The sequence below is a fragment of the Plecotus auritus genome (assembly GCF_963455305.1).
Source record: "Plecotus auritus genome assembly, chromosome: 6".
NCBI classification, from domain to species: domain Eukaryota; kingdom Metazoa; phylum Chordata; class Mammalia; order Chiroptera; family Vespertilionidae; genus Plecotus; species Plecotus auritus.
Window position 1 is genome coordinate 170,595,706 of NC_137773.1, and position 20,003 is coordinate 170,615,708.

Sequence of the window (20,003 nt, forward strand, 5' to 3'; positions counted from 1 at the left end):
GAAATATAAAACAAAAAGCAACAAATGAACAAATAAAACAAACTCACAGATACAGAAAACAGAATGGTGACTACCAGAGGGGAAAGGGAGTGAGGGGAGGATGAAGAGGGTAAAGGGTGTCAAATACATGGTGACAGGAGACTGGACTTCAGGTGGTGAGCATATAATGGAATATACAGATATCCTATCTAATAAAAGAGTAATGCAAATTGACCGTACCTCTGCTATACCCACAAGCCATGCCCATCAGCCAATCAGGAGCGAGTATGCAAATTAACCCACCAAGATGGCTGCAGTCACAGAGCGAGCAGGAGGCTTGGGTTTCCCCAGCAATGGAGGAAGCCAAGCTTCCGCAGCCCTGGCCTGCCTTGGCCTCCGCTCAAGGCTACAAAGTTTTGATTATAGAAGATAAATAAATCCCAACAAAAATGGCTGTGGCCACGGAGCAAGCAGGAGGCTTGGCTCTGCTCAAGGCTACAAAGTTTGAATTATAGAAGATAAATAAATCCCAGATAAAAGGGCCTCTGCTTGGGTCGCCGGGGGGCGTGGCCGGCCTGCAAACCACCACAGGCCACCCCACACCCCAAGGGAACCCCCACCCTGATCTGGGACACCCTTCAGGGCAAACCAGCTGGCCCCTACCCGTGCACCAGGCCTCTATCCTATCTAATAAAAGAGTAATATGCAAATTGACCATCACTCCAACACACAAGAAGGCTGCCCCCAGGTGATCAAAGATGGCTGCCCCCATGTGGACACAAGATGGCCACCACAAGATGGCCAGCAAGGGAGGGCAGTTGGGAGGGATCAGGCCTGCAGGGGAGGGCAGTTATGGGCAATCAGGCCAGCAGTGGAGGGCAGTTGGGAGGGACCAGGCCTGCAAGGGAGGGCAGTTGGAGGTGATCAAGCCTGTATGGGAGGGCAGTTAGAAGTGACCAGGCCAGCAGAGGAGGGAAGTTGGGGGCGATCAAACCTGCAGGGGAGGGCAGTTAGGGGTGACCAGGCTGGAAGGGGAGAGCAGTTGGGGGGGACCAGGCCTGCAGGGGAGGGCAGTTAGGGGTGACCAGGCCAGCAGGGGAGGGCAGTTAGGGGCAAACAGGCTGGCAGGGGAGCAGTTAGGCATCAATCAGGCTGGCAGGGGAGTGGTTAGGGGGTGATCAGGCTGGCAGGCAGAAGCGGTTAGGGACAATCAGGAAGGTAGGCAGGCGAGCAGTTGGGAGCCAGCAGTCCTGGATTGTGAGAGGGATGTCCAACTTCCTGGTAGGATCGGGCCTAAATGGGCAGTTGGACATCCCTTGAGGGGTCCCAAATTGGAGAGGGTGCAGGCTGGGCTGAGGGACACTGCCCCCTCTCCCGTGCACGAATTTCGTGCACTGGGCCTCTAGTTGTGTTATAAAGCTGTAACCTGAAATTTATATCATGTTATTAACCAATGATATCCCAATAAATTTAATTTTAAAAAAGAAAACAAATGACCATGAAACTACCAATGACCCATCTGAAAAAGCAGTTTCAAAACTGTGCTGTGTATCAGGCACAAAGGGACGTTGGTTTTACCAAGTTCAACCCACACAGCACTCAGCACCACCCGGTTTCATTTCGCAGTTCCAGGGAAGAGCCTGAAGCTCTGAGGAGGTAAGGGGGTGGGGGGATGATCTCAAATTTCTGCAAGGCCTTGACACTGTGTGTGACATATTTAGAGGTGGTGCCAGGGAAGAGGCACTAGGTGGACAGGGATCTGCCTCATACAAACTGAGCAAACTAAAATGGGTCAGCAGCACAGCCACCAAGTTATCACCAAGACCAACAGGAATCACAAACCATAGAGACCTCACAAGCTATAGAGACCCAGCCCCAGGGACAGAAAGGGACCCTTCAGAAAGCAGCTATTGGTACAATCATTAAACAATAGTCTTAGCTGGTAATTTCATGATGACACAGCCCTCCCCCTCTCCAAATGGCCTAAATTCTAAGGCTTTGCAACCAGATTCCATACCATGAAAACTAGGGTGACAGAGGTTTTTAACCCATGCCCAAAGGACCTCTACTATTACTGAGGCACATGTGACAGAGTGAAATGCTCCCTCTATTTGACTCTATCTTAATTCTAGCCTGCATTTCTCCCAGGGCCTTCAGGGAAGTAGCTCCTGCTATGGATGTGCTAATTACAGAGGAATTCTGCTTGAGGCTGAGCTTTCTGCAAAGATTTGCAGGAGCCTCAAGACCAGACACAGATCAGCAGGGGTCAAGGGACCATGGAACTAGGAGATTTACAAATTTCACACTCTTCCTTGGATCCCTGCTGGTGCCTAGGTGTCACACACTCTTGCCCTGCCCATTCTCCCTTCCCTTGACATAAAAGAAGCCTGAATTCTGGGCTCTCTTAAGATGGATTTGCGGACATTTTAAGGCAACTCCCTCCCATCTTCTCAAGCTGGAGCCTTCTTGATCAACAAACTTTTCCTAAACCCAAACTCTGATGTTGTGAATATTGGCGTTTATGAAATGCCAGGCACACGATCCTTGAATCGGTAACACACACGCACACAGCAATATTTCATAACATGTATAATTTACGGGGCTCATAAGAGGCTGCATGCAGGCCACTTTGGGACGGTGTACCTTTGTTCTCCCTTCCACTGGAGAAAAAGCTCGTGCAATGACAGAAGACTTTCGTCTGCTGAAAAATCTCAGGGTTGTTTTATTTTAAATCCACGGCAAGGAACTGGTTTGCAGTTCGACAAACACCAAGAAGGTAGCACGGGCTTTATTCGGTGGAGGAAGGAGTGAATGCAAATGGATTTAGGGCCCAAGTATGAACTTTTTTGAAACCTGCCACTTTCGGGCTAAACAATAACTTCTGAGTTAACGCTTCTTGACTAGGATGCTCGAGAGTTCGGCTTTGTGACAGCCCACGCGAGGCATCTGGGGACTGTGTTACCTGCCAACCTCAGGAGCATCGCTAACGGCCGCTGCAAGTGAAATGCAATCGGTCTCTAAATATTTTATTAAACCCGAGTGGAGATCATCTTAGGGAAGGTGCTCAGAGAAATCTGACCCGCTGGAATGATTTTCTAGCTTTAAGAAGGTGACCTAAAATCTGGTTCCAAATCTGAAACCCAAGCAAACACAGAGCCCTAGCGGCCAGGAGAGGGGGCTCCCCTTCCCCGCCTCTCCCCTACGCAGCCTCTCCCCCACCCAGTGCTTCAGGGCAGGAGCCCTCACCCTCACCCCTGCTGCAGGGATGGCCCAGCCTCAGGCACTTTCCTTCCCCTCACCTCCCTTGGAGCTGCCAGGTTGGAAAAGGCAAGGAGAATGTGTAAGGGTTGGTTTAAACCAGAATTGAACGGGATGGAGGTGGAGTCCAGCTCAAATTGCTGTGAAAAGTTCATCAGTTCGAGGTCCTGAGAAATCTTTAAGTGGAGACTCCTAGGCTGCCGACAAGAGTTAATTTTCCCGCCGAAGGGCTGCCATGCTCTGCCCAGAGCAGATAAGGTACACGGAGCCCTCCAGCCAGCGGGCGGTGGGCAGCATCATGGAAACAGACCACAGCAGTCACCGAAGGCCCAGAGAGGTTAAACAACTCATCCAACACCACGCAGCTAGCAAATGGTGAACTTGCACATCGAAAGGGCCTCCTAACAGGGAAGCAGACATCATTCATGAAGTCCCTGACGGCCCTGGAATTTAATGTGCTTTCTCGGTTGATCCCCACAACTCAGCCGCACTGACTTTACTTATAGGTTATTTTATATTGATTAGAACATTGTTTTTCCACTTTTTAGAACCCGACCCCCCGTTTCCCCTCCCCAGTCATTTCTCTGCTTATCTTCTATGCCTCAGCATCCGTGTTTATTTTTTAAAGTACTTTTTATTTTCTACACTCTTTGTTGTAAAAAGTATAGGAATGTTGAATAACTTTCAGAATAGGCGTGTGCCCCCTAGAAATTCTGATGAGTCTGCTCGAGACAGGAGCTGGGACCTGGGTGTCAGAGCAAAGCAGGGTCCACAGATCCGTGAACTGTCCCTTCTCACTCTGACCAGCAGCAGCAGGTGTCAGGAAAAAAAGCACCCCTAAATCTGGCCCCTGATCCCGTGGGAAATAAACCTCGTAAAAACTGTCTGCCCTGTTCAAAGGAACAAGGGGTGGCAGGCTCCCAACCTTAGAGCCACAGCTAGAGAGCTTCCCATAAATTCTAAATGAGCCGCCCCGATGCCAAGTTTCCAGGCGTTACGAGATGTCCTTCAAAGCTGTGTCCACGCTCTTGAACCGAATGTGTCAATGCTCTGCTTACAGACCTTCTCCAGCTCTGCCACTGCCTACCAGCGGCAGCCTCAACCTCTAAGACACGGGGACCACCCTCACCTGGCCCCGGTCTACCTTTCTCGCCTCCACACTGGCCACCTGTGCCCATTTTCCACCACAGCTCATCAACCCCCAATGATACCTCTCAGGTGTCTGGCCTGGCACTGCTGTTTCCTTCTGTGGGGACTTTCTCCCACGTCTCCGTCTGGGGACTTCCTGCCCCTCCCCACGGCCCAGCAGGAAGGTGGTAGCTGACCCCTATCCAAGTCTCACCTCTTGGGTCCACTATTATAAAACCCGTGGCTTTTACAGGCCTCTTCCCTTGGAAGTGTGAGAATAAACAAATCATCTTTTCCAAATAACAGTTTAGAGTAGACAGTCGCCATTTTGGACTGTCTGACTTGGCAGCCACCATGTTGGCCGCATGGCTTGCAGCTCCCCTGGGGGCTGCCATCTTGAAACAGGAAAGGCCAACCCCTCCTTTTGAATTAGCCAATCATGAAAGACTGTGTGCCTGAGCTCCAATCAAGAGCAAAGGGCAGGTCACGTGCATAAGGGATTATAAACCCAAGCAGCCCTCCTGCTTGGTGTGCACGTGCTTCCAGACCATGTGTGTGCACCATTCTACGTAGAAGTAAATGTGTTTGCCTTGCTGCCTGGCTCCCGAGTGTTTAATATTCTACCAGAACCCCCGACTTGGGGGCTAGTCTTGTTTCTAACAGAAGCCATCTGCAGACATCTAGACGGGGCCCAATTGGCAAAGTGCTTTCGAGGGGCCATCACCCAACTGCACGGCAGCCAGGCCCCCTTATCCTGGTCAGACACGTGCTGGTGGGTGGGACACGTGTCTCCCAAACTTGATGGCAGGGAAACTCGGGCTCTGAGAGGTCAGATGACTCAGCTAAGGTTCCAAAAACTTTAGAAGTCTCCTGGGCGCCTACCCTAGAGAAACAAAAACATATGTCCGTACAAAAACCTGTACACGAATGTCACAGCAGCATTCCTCATTATAGCCAGAAAGTGGAACCCACCCACATGACCCCCAAGTGCTGAGTGAATAAACAAATCTGGTATAGCCACACAGTGGAATATTACTTGGCCACAAAAAGGATGAAGTACCCATTCATTCCATAACACGGGGGGTGGGGGGGGACCTCAAACACCTCCTGCTCATAAGGCTGACACAAAAGACTGTACATTGTACAAGGTAGCCAGTCTAGGCAAATTAGAGGGACAGAATGAGGATCCGTGGTTGCCTAGATTGGGAGTGGGAACGGGATGGACTATAAACAGGCTTGAGGGATCTCATGGGAGGAGGGGGATACAAATGCCCTAAAACTGAATTAAAGCGGTGATGGTGGCACAACTCAGTGAATTTATTAAAAATCATCAACTTGTCCACTTTAAAATGGGCGACTTTTATGGTAGTAAATTGTGCCTCGATGTTTTAAGTTATCAAATAACACGCCAACAAGCAACCCTGAACTGCATACGCCATATCCCAGCCACTTCCCCATTACACAACAGTGTAAAAGCGTTCTTTATTGTCTCAAGCCCGACCGAGCCCTCCTCAGCGGTGTTCTCAGGTAACTGTTAGGAAGAGCCCATCAGCCAATGAAATACACGTAAGGTACTAGTCTGACCCAAAGACACCGGGCTATTGTTAACGAGATAACTGTCATTAAAACGTGCTCAGACGGCAGAACCATTTCATGACGGACCCAGAAGGAAACCAAGGCCGACGCTCTCGGCTTTCTGAGAAGAGCCTGACTTTGGACTTTCTTCTGAGGCACAACACTCGCCTGCCTTCTCCCAAGTCAGGGCCACCTCTGGGAGGTTCAGCCAATCCCTCGCTTAGCTGTTGTCCTCCAATATCTACAAAAGAATTTAGACTTGACCCAACAGCCCAAGTAACCTACTAAGACCCATAAGACCTACATGATTTGGTTTAGAAAACAAACGAAATATAACTATTTTCATAGGGCCCTTGAAATAGCGACAGCTGCAATGAACCTAATTCTTACCAGAGTCCCGTGTCCCTTCCCACCTGATACTTTAAAAAAAGGGGGAAGGGGGGAAAATTTTGTTTTGCTCTCAGACCAGTTTTTGCAAGGAAAGGCTCACTTCTAACCAACACCCCAGAGAGGGGTGTATTTCTTATCACCCCGAGATAAGCACGTGTCCTGGAGAGTCCTGAGAAAAAAAGAAAGGGGCAACGTCAGGTCCAAGGAGACACAGCGAGACAGGGAGGCAGAACGTTGCTAAGAAAGAAGCTGCATCAACGAGAAAGGCACCAACGGGTGAGCACCTGTGGTCTGAAGCCAGCAGCCAACAGGCCGAGGGAAGGTGCTGGTTTTTCAGGGCAGCCTCTGGGGTGCCCAGGTGGCAGAGCCAGCCCCCAGGCCAGCCCACTACCAAGAGCAGTCTGCTGGGCCCTCGCCAGCATCTGCACGGTGCCTGGTCTATGAGAGAGGCGTCACACGCCAAGAGAAGTGACCTGACAATAACGCTCTGGCTACATCTTCCTGCTCATGAGCATCATTGACTGAAATCTCGGGGTGAGGATTTCATTGAGAAGGTAAGACACATGCACAAATTAGCATAATTCACAGGCACTGGCCTGCGTGCCAGGGCCCCAAGGCAAGTCACTGAAGAAGCAGAGAGAAGCAATGAAATGACCATTGAGTACCTACAACGTGCCAACTGCCACCCTGGGCATTTTACAAATATTATTTCACTTAAAACCCAGAACAACCCCATTATATAAATATGGTCCCCACTGAACACACCAGACAGAGAGAGAGGCCAAATGGCTCGTCCAAGGTCAGGCAGGACATAGCCATGGACTTGAACCTGGTCTACTAGATGCCCCAATCATTTCCTCCCCCTACCCCCCAGGCTGGAACACTAATTGTTGATCTAAGGCGGCCATTCACCACCAGGGTAGTTAACAAGGGCCTGCGGGTGATAACCAAAGGGCTCTTGTTTACATTCATCCTGGGAGCAAAGTGTTACTATTGTCCACCTTGGAGACTTGAAGAAAGTGCCCAAGGTCACAGAGCTGTTAGGGAAGGGCCCTGATCCGTTTGACCCCCAAGCTGACACTCTAAACTGCTGAGTAAATAAATGAATCCTACCCTCAACCAGTTCTTGGCCTAGTTGAGAAGGTAAACATGCATAAATTAGCATAATTCAGAGGCACTAGCAGGAAGTGCATGGTGAGAGGTGCTCTCACCATGGGGAGTTTCAGAGAAGGCTGGGAATGGCAGGGGGTCAGGGGGCAGGTGCCAGACGTGGGCAGAGCAGCAAGAGGACCCAACATACACAGATCATGGGTGAGCTTTGCTCATGGCCAGCCCTGGGGTGACGCTGGTACCCGCACCTCAGGAAGAGGACCACCCTGAGCAACGGACATCATTGGGAGCCTGCGTGGGGTTGCCATGGACACTAACAACGAAACCCCAGGCTGGACCCAGGTGATAAACACCATCAGCAAAGAGACCTTTCAGCAAAGAGACCTTTGGAATAGTGCTGAGGGCTGAACTGATAATCGGGGTCAGCTCCCTCCTCATCTGTGACCCAAGGGGAGAGAGTCCTGCATGGCACCCACATGTGCTGCTGGCCACACTGTCTACACAGCCACAGGGCGGGAGGTGTCACCTCTGGGACTCAGCACACCCGCAGGCAGCCACACCAGTGAGGCCAGGGCTGCCCTCCAAACAGGAGGATGGACTCCATGTGTGCAGTTTCTCGTGCTGGGCTTTGGAACCCACTGGAGAGCGTGGATGGCCCAGCAGGTGCAGCTGCAGCTGCGGCTGCGGACAGAGACTTGTGGGACTGGACCCAGGCAGGCCCTCAGGCTCTGGGTTCCCACCGCCAACTGACGTTTGTTCATCTCTGCTTCTCTTGACGATGTCTGGCTAGTACTCACCACCTGAGAGCTACCCTTTGTGCAAAGGGCTGATGCTGCCCCCTGTTCTCTGTCACCCCTAAGGACCGGGCCCACTCTCTCCTGCAGCCAGGGCGCTCCGAAAACCTAACCCTGCGATCGGGGCGCTTGGGAAGCGCAGACCATCCGCGGGCTCTTCCCCAGTCCTGCCAGGGACGGAGTGACTGCTCTTGCCCCTGGGACGCAGCCTCAGAAGTGCCCCGGTGAGGAAAAATCACCAAGCTGCTGCTTTAAGCATTTCCTTCAGAAAGCCACGGGGATCTGCCACGCGGCAAACCACAGGAACGGAGGGCCGAACTTCACTGGCCTCCAGTGTTCCGCTGGCGCCAGGGGTGGGGCTGGGACCAGGGGTGTGACCTGCAGCTTCCCTCCCAGCAGCCCAGCTGGAGCACAGGGGCCTGGGAAGCAGAGCAAGGCCGCCCCCCTGGGCGCCACTCCGCATGACCCTGCCTGGGGCCAATTCCAGTTCTGCACCTGCCAGCCTTCGGGGAAGACACGGAGGCGAAGACACGGAGCGGATCGGATCGTCTCTCTCCCTGAAGACTGAGCTACGGGGAGGGAAGGGACTCCATTCGCGTAGGGCCTGGGTGTGGCGGGAGGCAGGGCGAGGGCCTGCCCTGTGCCTCTGGGACTCTGGACAGGGACAACCTACCAAACCTCAGTTGCTTTGACTGCAAAGGGGAATGGCTTGATCTCAAAGGCTGTTCTGAAGATGACACTGGGCGACATTAAAAAGTGCCTATCACCCCACGAGGTGAGCGGGAGAGGACGGGTGTCTGCTGCATCCGTCGCTATCAGAGCAACCCAAATACTAATTGGGCCCTTTGGCTTTCAACCAAGAGCATCTCTTTGAAACCAGTTAGTGTAGAAAGCCACCTGAGAACACGGCATGTCCACACCCCACACACGTTTTCATTGTTCACAGAGCACTTCTCTCCCACACATGGCATTTGCTTCCCATGAACAAAGGGGGGTGTGACGGTGTCAGAGGAAAACGGGTTGCTCGGGTTTCCCCGGAACGCTGGCCACAGAAACCGACCCTTCCCAACCAAACCTCTACCTTCCCGGTCCACGCCACGACTTCCCTCCGACCAGGAGCAAGCCTGGCGAATTTCACTTTACCAAGAGAGCTAAGCAGGTTGGCACTGAAGTGTCTTTTTTGTTTTGTTAAGGTTACTGTCCTGAAAATATTATTAACTCTTCAGAACCACAGCCTTTAGTGCAGACCCAGCAGGTCCAATGACAGGTGTTGTAAAAATCATCTTAGTATCTTTTAAGGCAGCTGCGCATCATCTCATGCTTTCACATACACAAGAACCCGCTCAAGGTCCTGTTAAAAGGCAGGGAGGGGTCCGCGTGGGGCCCAGGAGTCTGCATTTCCAGCAAGCTCGCGGGTGATGCGGGTACACAGGCGGCACGCGAGGCAGCCTGGCTCTGAGGGACAGAGCTGATCCGTGCCACGGGGCTGGCCCTGGCTCCGCGGGAGCAGATGGGCGCCTTTCCCTAGAGCGCCTCCAGGAACCGGGCAAATGCACAGTCCCCCTCCGTCTGTCACTCCTCCCTTCTCCCCGTCTCCCTGTCTTTCAGGAAGAGGCCCGGCGGGGTGCCAGCCCTCAGCAAGGTGCCCCCTTGCTCGCTTCTGGCTGTTCGCCTCGCTTCCCCCCTTTTTCCAATTCAATCCGTTTAACTGTCCTGAAGCATTTATATTTTCAAAATATATACCTTTTGTATGTGGCCAATTATAAATAATTCCAAAAGGAAAAGTTATGCGGAGACATGAAAAGAGGCCACCCCCGTGCAGAATTCTGAAAGGGAATTCCAACTGTGTCTACTCCAGACCTAAAGAACATCCATGCAGTCACTGTTAAAGGTCCTGTTTTAGCCCCAGATCCCTTCCTCCGGGCTGTGGGTTAAAGCCCCACAAACCCACTTAGGAAACTGACACCCAGCACATGGGCACACCTTTATTTAACTAACACCTTCCCTCTTCGCCAAAAGCAGCACCCCAATACAGCACAGCACCCCAATACAGCACAGCACCCCAATATAGAACAGCACCCCAATACAGAACAGCACCCCAATACAGCACAGCACCCCAATACAGAACAGCACCCCAATACAGAACAGCACCCCAATACAGCCTGTGGTGGGCTCCCAGGTGATGTTAGTGTCAGCCTTGGACTTTTGTACCTGAAATATTTCTAAACTTCTTTTGAAATCCCCATTTCAAATTAGTCATTAATAATATTTTAAAATAACGCCAGCTTTATTTATAATGACTCAGCCTCTTGCCCATTAACTTACTATAACTTGTTCGGACCCAAGAAAACAATTAAAACTCTTAAAACAGAGTATTGGAATGCCACAAAGGGGAAAAAAAAAAAAAAAGGTAACCACTGATATTTGCAACAACCAATATGAATTTCAAAGACCTTGGTTAAGCCACAGCAGCCTGATAAAATTACACACGGTTTGATTCCATTTACATGGATCCCAAAACAAGCAAAACAAATCTCAGGTGACCCAAGTGCGACGTGGGTGGTCTCCCAGGAGGCAGTGAGCCAGGGGACTCGCCAGGGGGCTGGGAATGCGTCTCCCATGGTGGCTTCACAGGAGTGTCCCCGAGCCCCTTTCCGCGGGAGATCCCTGGTGCTTGACGTTACAGCTCAGTAAGAAAAGGAAAGAGCGCTGTGAGCTCCGTGAAGCAGCCAGGCCACCTGGACACTAACAGCAAAAAATTACCCTCTTCCGCCAGATCCAGGGTGTCCTGCTGCTCCGGAACCAGCTCCCTCTCTTCATCTTGGCCGTCGTTGCACTCAAAACATTCTTCTTCCCCTCCCTCGTCTCTCAGGGACATTGCCAAAGTCGCCCCAAAGCCAACACATCGCCCTAAGGGGCTGTGGTTGAGGGAGCTCCTGGCTGCCCGCCCACGGGAGCCATGGGGGCGCAGGTCCCCCGGGGCACTCGCTGGGCCCCAGCTGGGGCCTGGGAAATGCCCCGGCTGGGCTGGAGTGAAGGGTGTGCACAGGGCCTTTGGCCCAGCATCGCCCAGGCCAGACCCGGAAGGGGGTGGCTCCCCTGAGCTGGGAGGAGGGGCGAGGCAGGGTGGGGCAAAGCACCTGCCTGGAATGGAAATGCCCTGCCCGCCCTGGGGCGACCCTGCCAGGTGCTGTGTTTTCAGAGGGGAGGCAGGCAGGCTGGTGAGGCCCTCAGAGCAAGCTCTCCGCCTTGAGGTTTGTCCCCATCCCCCCTCCCAGACACAGGGACGAATAGTAGCCTCCAGGAAGTCTCATAGCAACTGCGCAGGGCAACACCAACGGGGCCGTAGGCAGGTGCACCTGTACCAAGGTGGGGCTCTGGCGAGCAGGTGCCAGTGAGGGACTGTCCAACGCCCTCGGAGGAGGGCTTTCCCGTGGTCTGCTTCGGAAGCAGATATAAACCTGACTCTGACGACAGCCTGACTCAGTGCTGAACAGAGAAGGAAGCGATCCTTCTGAATTCTAGCAGAAGGAAAAGGAAATTGCAGTAACCATTGCCCGTGCTAAGCTTAATTCATCCCAGTCTTTCTTTGGTAATAATAGATTGCGTGTGCTCTTTTTTAAAGTGCATCTAATAAATCTCACCCTCCACTGGTGTATTCACAGCGCTTTAATTGCTGGGATAAGGAAAAAAACACAAACACACACAAAAATCTATAGCCTATCAGCTTGCAACATTGCCTGGAAAAGGAACCCGCCGTGTCAGCGCATTTCTCATTGCCGATTCCTCAGCACCGTCTGGCTTGGTCGGTGACAGTGAAGATGGCAGGTTCCTCCATCAAACCCGCTAAAACGTGGCCCAGGGCGCTCGTGTCTCAGAGCATCACGGCACATTCTGCAGTTTCGGGGCTTCTGCCGCCTCCCGGCTGCACGATGGCAGGTCTCCCGGCTCCTGACAGCCACACGGAGACACCTACCCGGCCTCTCTGCCCACTCACCGCCCTCACCCTGAGGAATTCTCTGCACAAGGTCAGCAGCTAGGTCTCGTTCACGCACGAGTCCCCTGCCCAGGCAGCTAGAAACGCCTGCTAAATTGCCTTGCTACCGCCATAAACATGAACGGAAGACCCCCAACGAGGGCCTCTCCCTAGAGAGCCAGAAAGTAATACAGATTTTATTTAAAGATGAAAACCCAGAGAACCTGCTACCTTTTATAACATTGAAGACACATTCTTTGTGGGGAAAAAAAAAAAGGAGCTTTTAGTAGAAACCCAGCCATCGCATTTGACAACACCTGCGTCAGTTTTAGACACAATGTTTATAAAGATACACATTCAGGAAAAAACGATCTCTCTTTGATCTCAATAAATGCTATCAAACTGGACCTGTTCATTCAATTCAAACGACAGTGAGTGTGGAGCCCTGGGAGGGGAGGAGGGAGCGTTTGGCGGCACGCATTACTCATTCAGCGAGGAGCAGACCGATAAGATACACAGGATACTGGGCTGGGCCTCGTGTAGGTTAATGAAAACAAAGGCTGGTTTCATATCTTAGGAAACAGTGTTAGCTGATATGACTCATAACCAAGTTGGTTATATTCACCCTTTCACTGAAATCCAGGCTACCCTTAACAAATGGTGTCCAAGCCTCTACATATTATTACATAATATACATTAAATATATCACATTTTTTTAAAAAACATTTGGGATGTGGCATTTTGAACACAAGACCACCCTAGACTCTCCACGCCACCTCATTTCTCTAGGTTTTATCATTTTTCAGGCTATCCATCCCTCCGCCACTCGAATCTCCCCTCCTTCCCTCCCTCCCTCCCTGTGGGATGTGAGGGAAGTCTCAAACCTCATCTATAACTGCATTCACTTCAAGGTTAAAGGCAGGGATGGGCCAAAGAGCGTCCTCTCCGACAGAGCGGTCTGTCCAAAAGCCAAAGCCAAACGTGACCCCTAAGGACCAGTGAGAAAGCCTGGGACTCTGTGCCAAGCGGAGGCAGTGACAGGGCATGCGGGCCCGGCCCAGGCCTGGGAGGGTCAAACAGCAGGTGTGACTGTTGCCCCAGAGGCAAGGACCAGCCGGGGGCCCAGAGCAGGGAGGCAGGGAGTGAGCTCCTGACCGCCTCCCATGGGAAGGGCCGAGGCGGAAGGTGCCACCTGCCTCCTGCAGGGCCAAGGGATGTCCTTCTGTGCGTGTCCCTCTCCGGATCCCCTCGGCCCTGTGCTGTCCAAAGAGCAGCCACAAGCCACTGGGGCCATTCGTGTTTCCGTGTAAACAAAATCCAAAATGCAGTCACACCGGCTACATTGCAAGCGCCCCACAGCCACTCTGAATAGCACAGGAGAGAACATTTCTATCGTCACAAAGAGGGCCCTGCTTTTCGAGAGGTGAGCTCTGCACTCCTTGGCCTCCCTGCCTGGGTCTCCCCGCGGCCTTTGCTCCCACCTGACACCCCCCCTCACACACACACACACCTGTCCTCTACAGAAACACAGCTCTAAAACCGTGGCTTCACTCTACCAGGGGTCCTCAAACTTTTTAAACAGGGGCCAGGTCACTGGCCCTCAGACCATTGGAGGGCCGGACTATAGTTTTAAAAAAAAAAACTATGAACAAATTCCTATGTGCACTGCGGGCCCGGGACGCGTCGGCTGCTAAGCAGGACAGGCAGCGGCACCTGGCGGGCCGGATACATGTCCTCGGCGGGCCGCATGTGGCCCGCGGGCCGTAGTTTGAGGACACCTGCTCTAGACCTCCGCTTCTACATCTGCGGGAAAACACCCCTTCCACTTTAGCAGAGCTAGTAACGAAAAACTCAGTTACATTTTACAGTTACACTTCATTCCCTTTCAAAAATTTTACCTTAACAGCCATCGGAAGAGTGCTGTCCGGGAAGGGAGACGTGAACCCCTTCCTCCAAAGGCACCTCCACAGAGCACAGATGGAAAGAGGGAGGCGAGGCCTACGGACACTGTTGGTCACAGAGTGCGGGGAAATGAGAAAAATCATCTCAGAGACCCCGTCACAGCTTCCCAATGAATGCTGACAATACCTCTGACACAACTTCACTCACACGCCAGCCACCCTCACCTTGGGGTGGCATTTTAGAGGTCACTGCCATCTAGGGAGCAACAAGCACGCCTGACTGCTCAGTGTAAAGTCCGAAGTCCTGTACAGGACCGGCTCCAACCACCTACCTGAGTTTCCCCATTTATAAAATCACTATTAGCGACACCATCTCCTGCCCCGACATTCAAATCTCTAACATGTGAGAGGAGGAAAGGAGGCTGGATTAATGCAAAAAAAATAACTGCCACCCTGGCCCGCCTGGCTCGGTGGGTTGGGCTCCGTCCTGCGCCCCGAAAGGTTGCTGTTCGATTCCCGGTCAGGGCACATGCCCGCGTTACAGGCTCGATCCCTGGAAGGGGGCATGCAGGAGGCAGCCCATCACATTTTCTCTCTCACATCAATGCTTCTCTCTCTCCCCCTTCCTCTTTCTCTAAAAATCCATTTAAAGGGTTAAAATAACTGCAGCAAGGAACGGGTAGTCAAAATACTATACCTTGTTCCATCGACCCTGTGCCTTTCCAAAGGGATTTTTAAAAGGAACTTAATAGCTAGTACTATTTCTGAGGAAATGCCACTATGCGCTGGCCCGGCATGCCACTGTTTACAAAGAGCTCTTGCTTCATGGACATGCTCTCCCCTCTTCGCAACATCTACGCCGCAGGCGTCCTCAAACTACGGCCCGCGGGCCACATGCGGCCCGCCGAGGACATGTATCCGGCCCGCCGGGTGCCGCTGCCTGTCCTGCTTAGCAGCCGACTCGTCCCAGGCCTGCAGTGCGCATAGGAATTTGTTCATAGTTTTTTTTAAAACCATAGTCGGGCCCTCCAACGGTCTGAGGGACAGTGAACTGGCCCCCTGTTTAAAAAGTTTGAGGACCTCTGACTACGGTCTGTGTGCTTCTCCCCGTTTTCCAGGTGGAGCATCTGGGTTGACAGAGGCTCCCTGAGGTCCTGGGAGGCGCCCCCCATGCCGCCACCGAGAGCACAAAACAGACCTCAAATGAAACGCCAGGCCAGTGCTCTGCCATCCCATCTCTTTCTCGAACAGCGACAGAAGCGCGCCTCGCTTCTTTAAGAGCGGACGCTTAAACCCAAGCCTTTTTGAAAATTAAAAAGCCCTCCCTCTCTTTATAAGAATACATTTTTTTTTTTTTTGAGTGGCCAGTGTCGCCAAGCAACAACATAAGATCCTGCAGCAGACCCGCGCAATTATTTCCAGACCCCCGTGCCCGGGGCTGGTCTCCACTGACAATGGCCCCACGATTCCTCAACAAGCCTGCTGGAAGCATCCCTGAAAGCAGGTGCTAAAGATTCAGATTTCCCGGAGCCTCTCGGCTCTGGCGTGGGTCAGAGAACCTGCTTTCTTATTGAGCGGGTGATGTTCATGATCTGCCAGGCTTTCGAGGTTCTGCCATTAGAGACGGGACACGTGCCGTGTCCTGAACCATAACCCTGCTTGACACCAGAGTTTACACTGTACACGGTGGACATTCTGTGACGGCGTCGGCCGGCTAATTCCAATCTCTAAAAATCACCTAAGGTACTGGGCAGCCAGCCCCTCCGATTTCTTATTATCCTAAGTCCCGGCCCTTCGTGTCCCTCTGGGGTCGTCCTGTGTGTTTGACGGGTGGGGGATGGGGTGTAAGATGCCACAGCCGACACTGGGCAGGGAGGAGAATGCAGCCATCCCACAGGGAGCAAAACACCCCTAAAGCTCAGAGGTAAAAAACAAACAAACAGCAGCAGCCACTTCTCCTGTCAACTTTCAAGGAGGGGCCATAATTGTCCTGCGGTTCTGTGTCCCACCCACCCACCCACGCTGCTTTTTTCAGTACTGACCCTGCGATTTAAGTACGAGTCAGTAACTGGGACATATATGATGATGTTGCATCTTTTCCTAAATATTTGACTCAGCCTTTGGTATTCGTATGGAAAGTTCCCTAGAAGTCTTCCTCATTAAGTACTCAGATGCCAAAGGATAAGAGAGGCCCCGCCAAGCTGTGTGTCTGCTCCCACCCGGCCTGCTCCCGGGGAAGGTGAGGACTGGGAGGTGAAGGCTGATTCGCAATTTCCAAGCAGCACACAGACAGAGGCAAACTGCATTTCCAGACAAACCCGCCGGGAAGGAGTCCAACCAGTTAGAACCATGGAAACAACGACAAAATCAGTGTGTACTTGAAAGCCACCCCCTTTTTCTGTGTGGGTTTCCTGAACTATGTATTTCTGGGCTTTTGTTCTCCTTCCATCCCTATTTGCTATCGTTTTCTCTCTTTTTAATTGACTTTTAGAGAGAGACGAAGGGAGAGGGAGAGGGAGAAACATCCATCGCCCGCCTCCTGCAAACCCCCTCCCAGAGGGGAAGCCCACAGCCCTGGCATGTGTCCTGACCGAGAATCAAAACCAGCAACACTTGGGTGCACAGGATGACGTCCAATAAACTCTGGTGTTACTGGCTAACGCTCTTCACAATGGGATTGTGAAAATGCCCAGGAAATTCCGTCCCAATGGCTCTCTCCCTTCATCCAAATGGAGATGGAGGGTGAAGGCCAGGCATTTTGCTCCACGCACATCCACACCATCACTACAATCGACATGTATTTACCCGTCAACAGGTGAGCCACCTCTTCTTCCATTTTCCTTTCCTGTTGCAAGAAGAGAGACCCGGCCGCCTCGGGGCCAAACGACTCAACGGAGAAACGACTGGGTAAGAAAATCCTTCCGACGGCCGCGCAGATAAAGCAGCCTCCTCTCGCCTCCAGATTCACCGGCACGGGGACCGGCTTTATCTCCACAGACAAGGGTGTAAAGAGAGCTGGGCAGCATAGCAACTGGGTCAAGACTGTAAGGAACCTTCCTCCCCCGCTTCTAGGATGGATCCGTATGAGCCATGGCCACACCCAACGCACCCACAGGCCCAGGGACAGGTGCTCGGCTGTAGCCAATGGCCCACACGTTAAAGAGTTAGGGAGCCCCGCCAGTGTGGCTCAGCAGGTGAGCATCAATCTATGAACCAGGAGGTCAAGGTTCAATTCCCGGTCAGGGCACATGCCCTGGTTGTGAGCTCAAACTCCAGTAGGGGGCGTGCAGGAGGCAGCTGATCAATGATTCTCTTTCATCATTGATGTTTCTCTCTCCCTCTCTCTCTTCCTTTCTGAAATCAATAAAAATATATTTAAAAATAAAATTAAAAAGTTATGGAGCCCAGCCAGTGTGGTTCAGTGATTGAGTGTTGACCTATGAACCAGGAGGTCACGGTTTAATTCCTGCTCAGGGTACATGCCCAGGTTGTGGGCTCTATAGGTCATAGGATGGGAACTTGCTTCCAGAATAATATATGCAAAAGAAAACAAGAATCCAGTCACCTTATCCCCCCGCCGCGACCTCGAGAGCTGCCCACCACCATCATGACTCAAGATACTTAAAGACATACACAGACTCAACATGACACTGTCTTCATCTAACGCTGGGGGCCGGTGGGGCTCAACTGGGGAGGCTGCTTGGCACATTTCAAACCACCCCCCAGCACCCCAGGAGAGCCTCTGGGCCCCTCTGCTTTGGCCACGGTCAGGGCAGACATCAGCAGATCAGAGATAATTATGCAATTGCTCAGCTTCCTAACGAGGCCAGCTCCCGGCCTGTTACATCATTCAGGTTAACCAAAGGTACCACCGTGCGAGCCATCTGCAACTCCCTCTTCAATTAAACAGCAGCCACCTTACCTATGCAGGACTCACGTGGGGATGGGAACAGGTCCTCCCTGGGAGACAGACCCTCAATGTGAACATGTGCATTGTGTCCTTTTTGTGTGTTGCGTGTGCATGTGAAGGCATGTGGTTTGAGGGTCATTTTAAAGACGACGGATGAGCTATGACAGACATGATTTCAATCCCCAACACCACAGGAGCCTGGGACCCCTCCCCTGTGGCCTGAAACCTCCAGAGTCCGGCCACAGAAGCTCCACCCAGCGTCCTCTGGAATGTGCCACGCCCTCCATGCACAAACTGAGACCTGGCAGAAGGATGCAGGCTCTCCCTGCCCCTCCCATGACGCCCCCCCCCATCTCTGTGGATCCCATAAGCAAATTCCTCTGAACCACCTGCTACATGGGAGCTGCTGCCGCATCCTCTCGGGTCTCCCTGGGCGGCAGGTCTGAGCTCAGGAAAGGGCAGGTTCCCCCGGGCCTGCTGCAGCTGGTCCAGAAAGCCACCTCTTAAACACACGGTCCCCTGGCCGGCCCCTCTGACAGCGCGGAGCACAGCAAACACATCTCCGCTTGCACACACACGCACCAACGCCACACTCACACCTCGCCCCGGAGACAATCCAATGCAACTCACAATGCTCGCGAGCCCAGCACCGCAACACCATCTCCCCTTCCAAGCCAAGACCGGGCCACCGCAAAGGAGCCTCCCCCGGGCGTGAGCCCTGCCCACCTGCCATCCCCCACCGTGCCCGGGAGACAGTCAGAGCCACGCATGTCTGCTGGCGGCGCTGCTTCCAGGGCCCCCTCCTTCTGCCCTCCCCCCTCCCGGGAGACAATGCCCCTACACATCCCTGCTGTGCTGTGCTGGGCAGGGGCCGTCATTACCGTCCGAGCATTCTTCATAATACCAGTCTAGTTCATAATAATCCGCCTCGATGAATTTCTGCATAGTCAGTATTCTTGCCGAGAAAAGGGTGGACTTCACCGCGCCATCCACGTCAAGGAGAGCGCTGCCATGCCGCCCTGCCCTTCCAGAGCCCGGGGCGGGAGAGCGTCCCGGAACGCACCCCGATTAAGCTGTGCATGCTCAGTGACAGTCTGCAGCCCAAACAGAAGAGGGGCGATGGAAAGAAAAATCCGCGGGAGGGTGGTCGGAGGAGCAGGCAGGGAGGCACTGTGCAGGGCTAACGGAGACCCTGGCAGCCCTGAATGGGAGTAGCCAGAGTCATCCTATCCAGGCGCATGGAGGGTGACGTCAGGGACACACACCACCACCTCGCGTCCCGCTCACCGCTCATCTTTCAATCTCTCTGTTGCCATAGAAACCGGCCGGCTCTGAAAAATGATGTGGAGATGGAGACAATGTCTCCCAAGGATGCTGAGAGCAGGGGCTGAGAGGTGCCACTCAGGGAGGAGGAGGGTGCAGGCGGGGGTGGGGGGGCCGGGGCTTCACCGCAGCCCTCACCTCCAACAATGCCAGGACAAGTGTGCGTGCTCCATTCTGGGCCACCACAGAGGCTGCATTGGAAAAGGGCCACCTTTTAAAATCTGCAACCGTTCCTGCCCGCTTTCTTTCCTCAATCTGAACTCAAAGGTGAAGCATCTCTCCAGATGTTTGACTGCCGCTGAAGAAAATGCCAATCACGTAGGAAAGGGAAACACTTCCATTTGGACACCGTCCTGCTCTCTGCTCACGCCTTTGCTCAAACTTCTGGAAAACCAGCCTGCCGCATAAAGGGGGCCGTGCCCCAGGACACACGATGTCACAGACACTCACGCGTGGAGTCAAAGTACAAAAACACACACCCGAGGGGACGGTTTGCCTTCAGAAAGGTGGTTGCCTTCAGGGAGGGAGGGAGGGAATGGGGCTGTGAAACTGTCCTTATAAATACACCCATAATGTTTTATTTCCTTTTAAAAAATGGAGTTAACAGTTACTAGTTCTTGGTGTTTGGCATATTTGAAATATCTCATTAGAAAGAGCTA

General features: G+C 52.7%; 1 protein-coding gene across 9 annotated transcripts in view; it reads right to left on the minus strand.

The window, feature by feature from the left end:
- The window catches only part of TRAK1 (trafficking kinesin protein 1), a gene marked incomplete at its 5' end in the record, with an annotated part of 100,658 nt that overhangs the window by 40,367 nt on the left and 40,288 nt on the right, over positions 1–20,003 (minus strand). For 3 of the 9 annotated variants that reach the window (XM_080672615.1, XM_080672612.1, XM_080672609.1), the window contains one exon: positions 18,903–19,097. The exons of 2 other annotated variants lie outside the window; for them this stretch is intronic. In XM_080672615.1, the coding sequence (XP_080528741.1) occupies positions 18,903–18,966 (64 nt within the window). Of the gene's footprint in view, positions 1–18,410; positions 18,469–18,651; positions 18,756–18,902; positions 19,098–20,003 lie in introns of those variants that run through there. 4 more of the 9 variants (XM_080672608.1, XM_080672610.1, XM_080672613.1 and 1 more) reach the window with 4 other exon arrangements.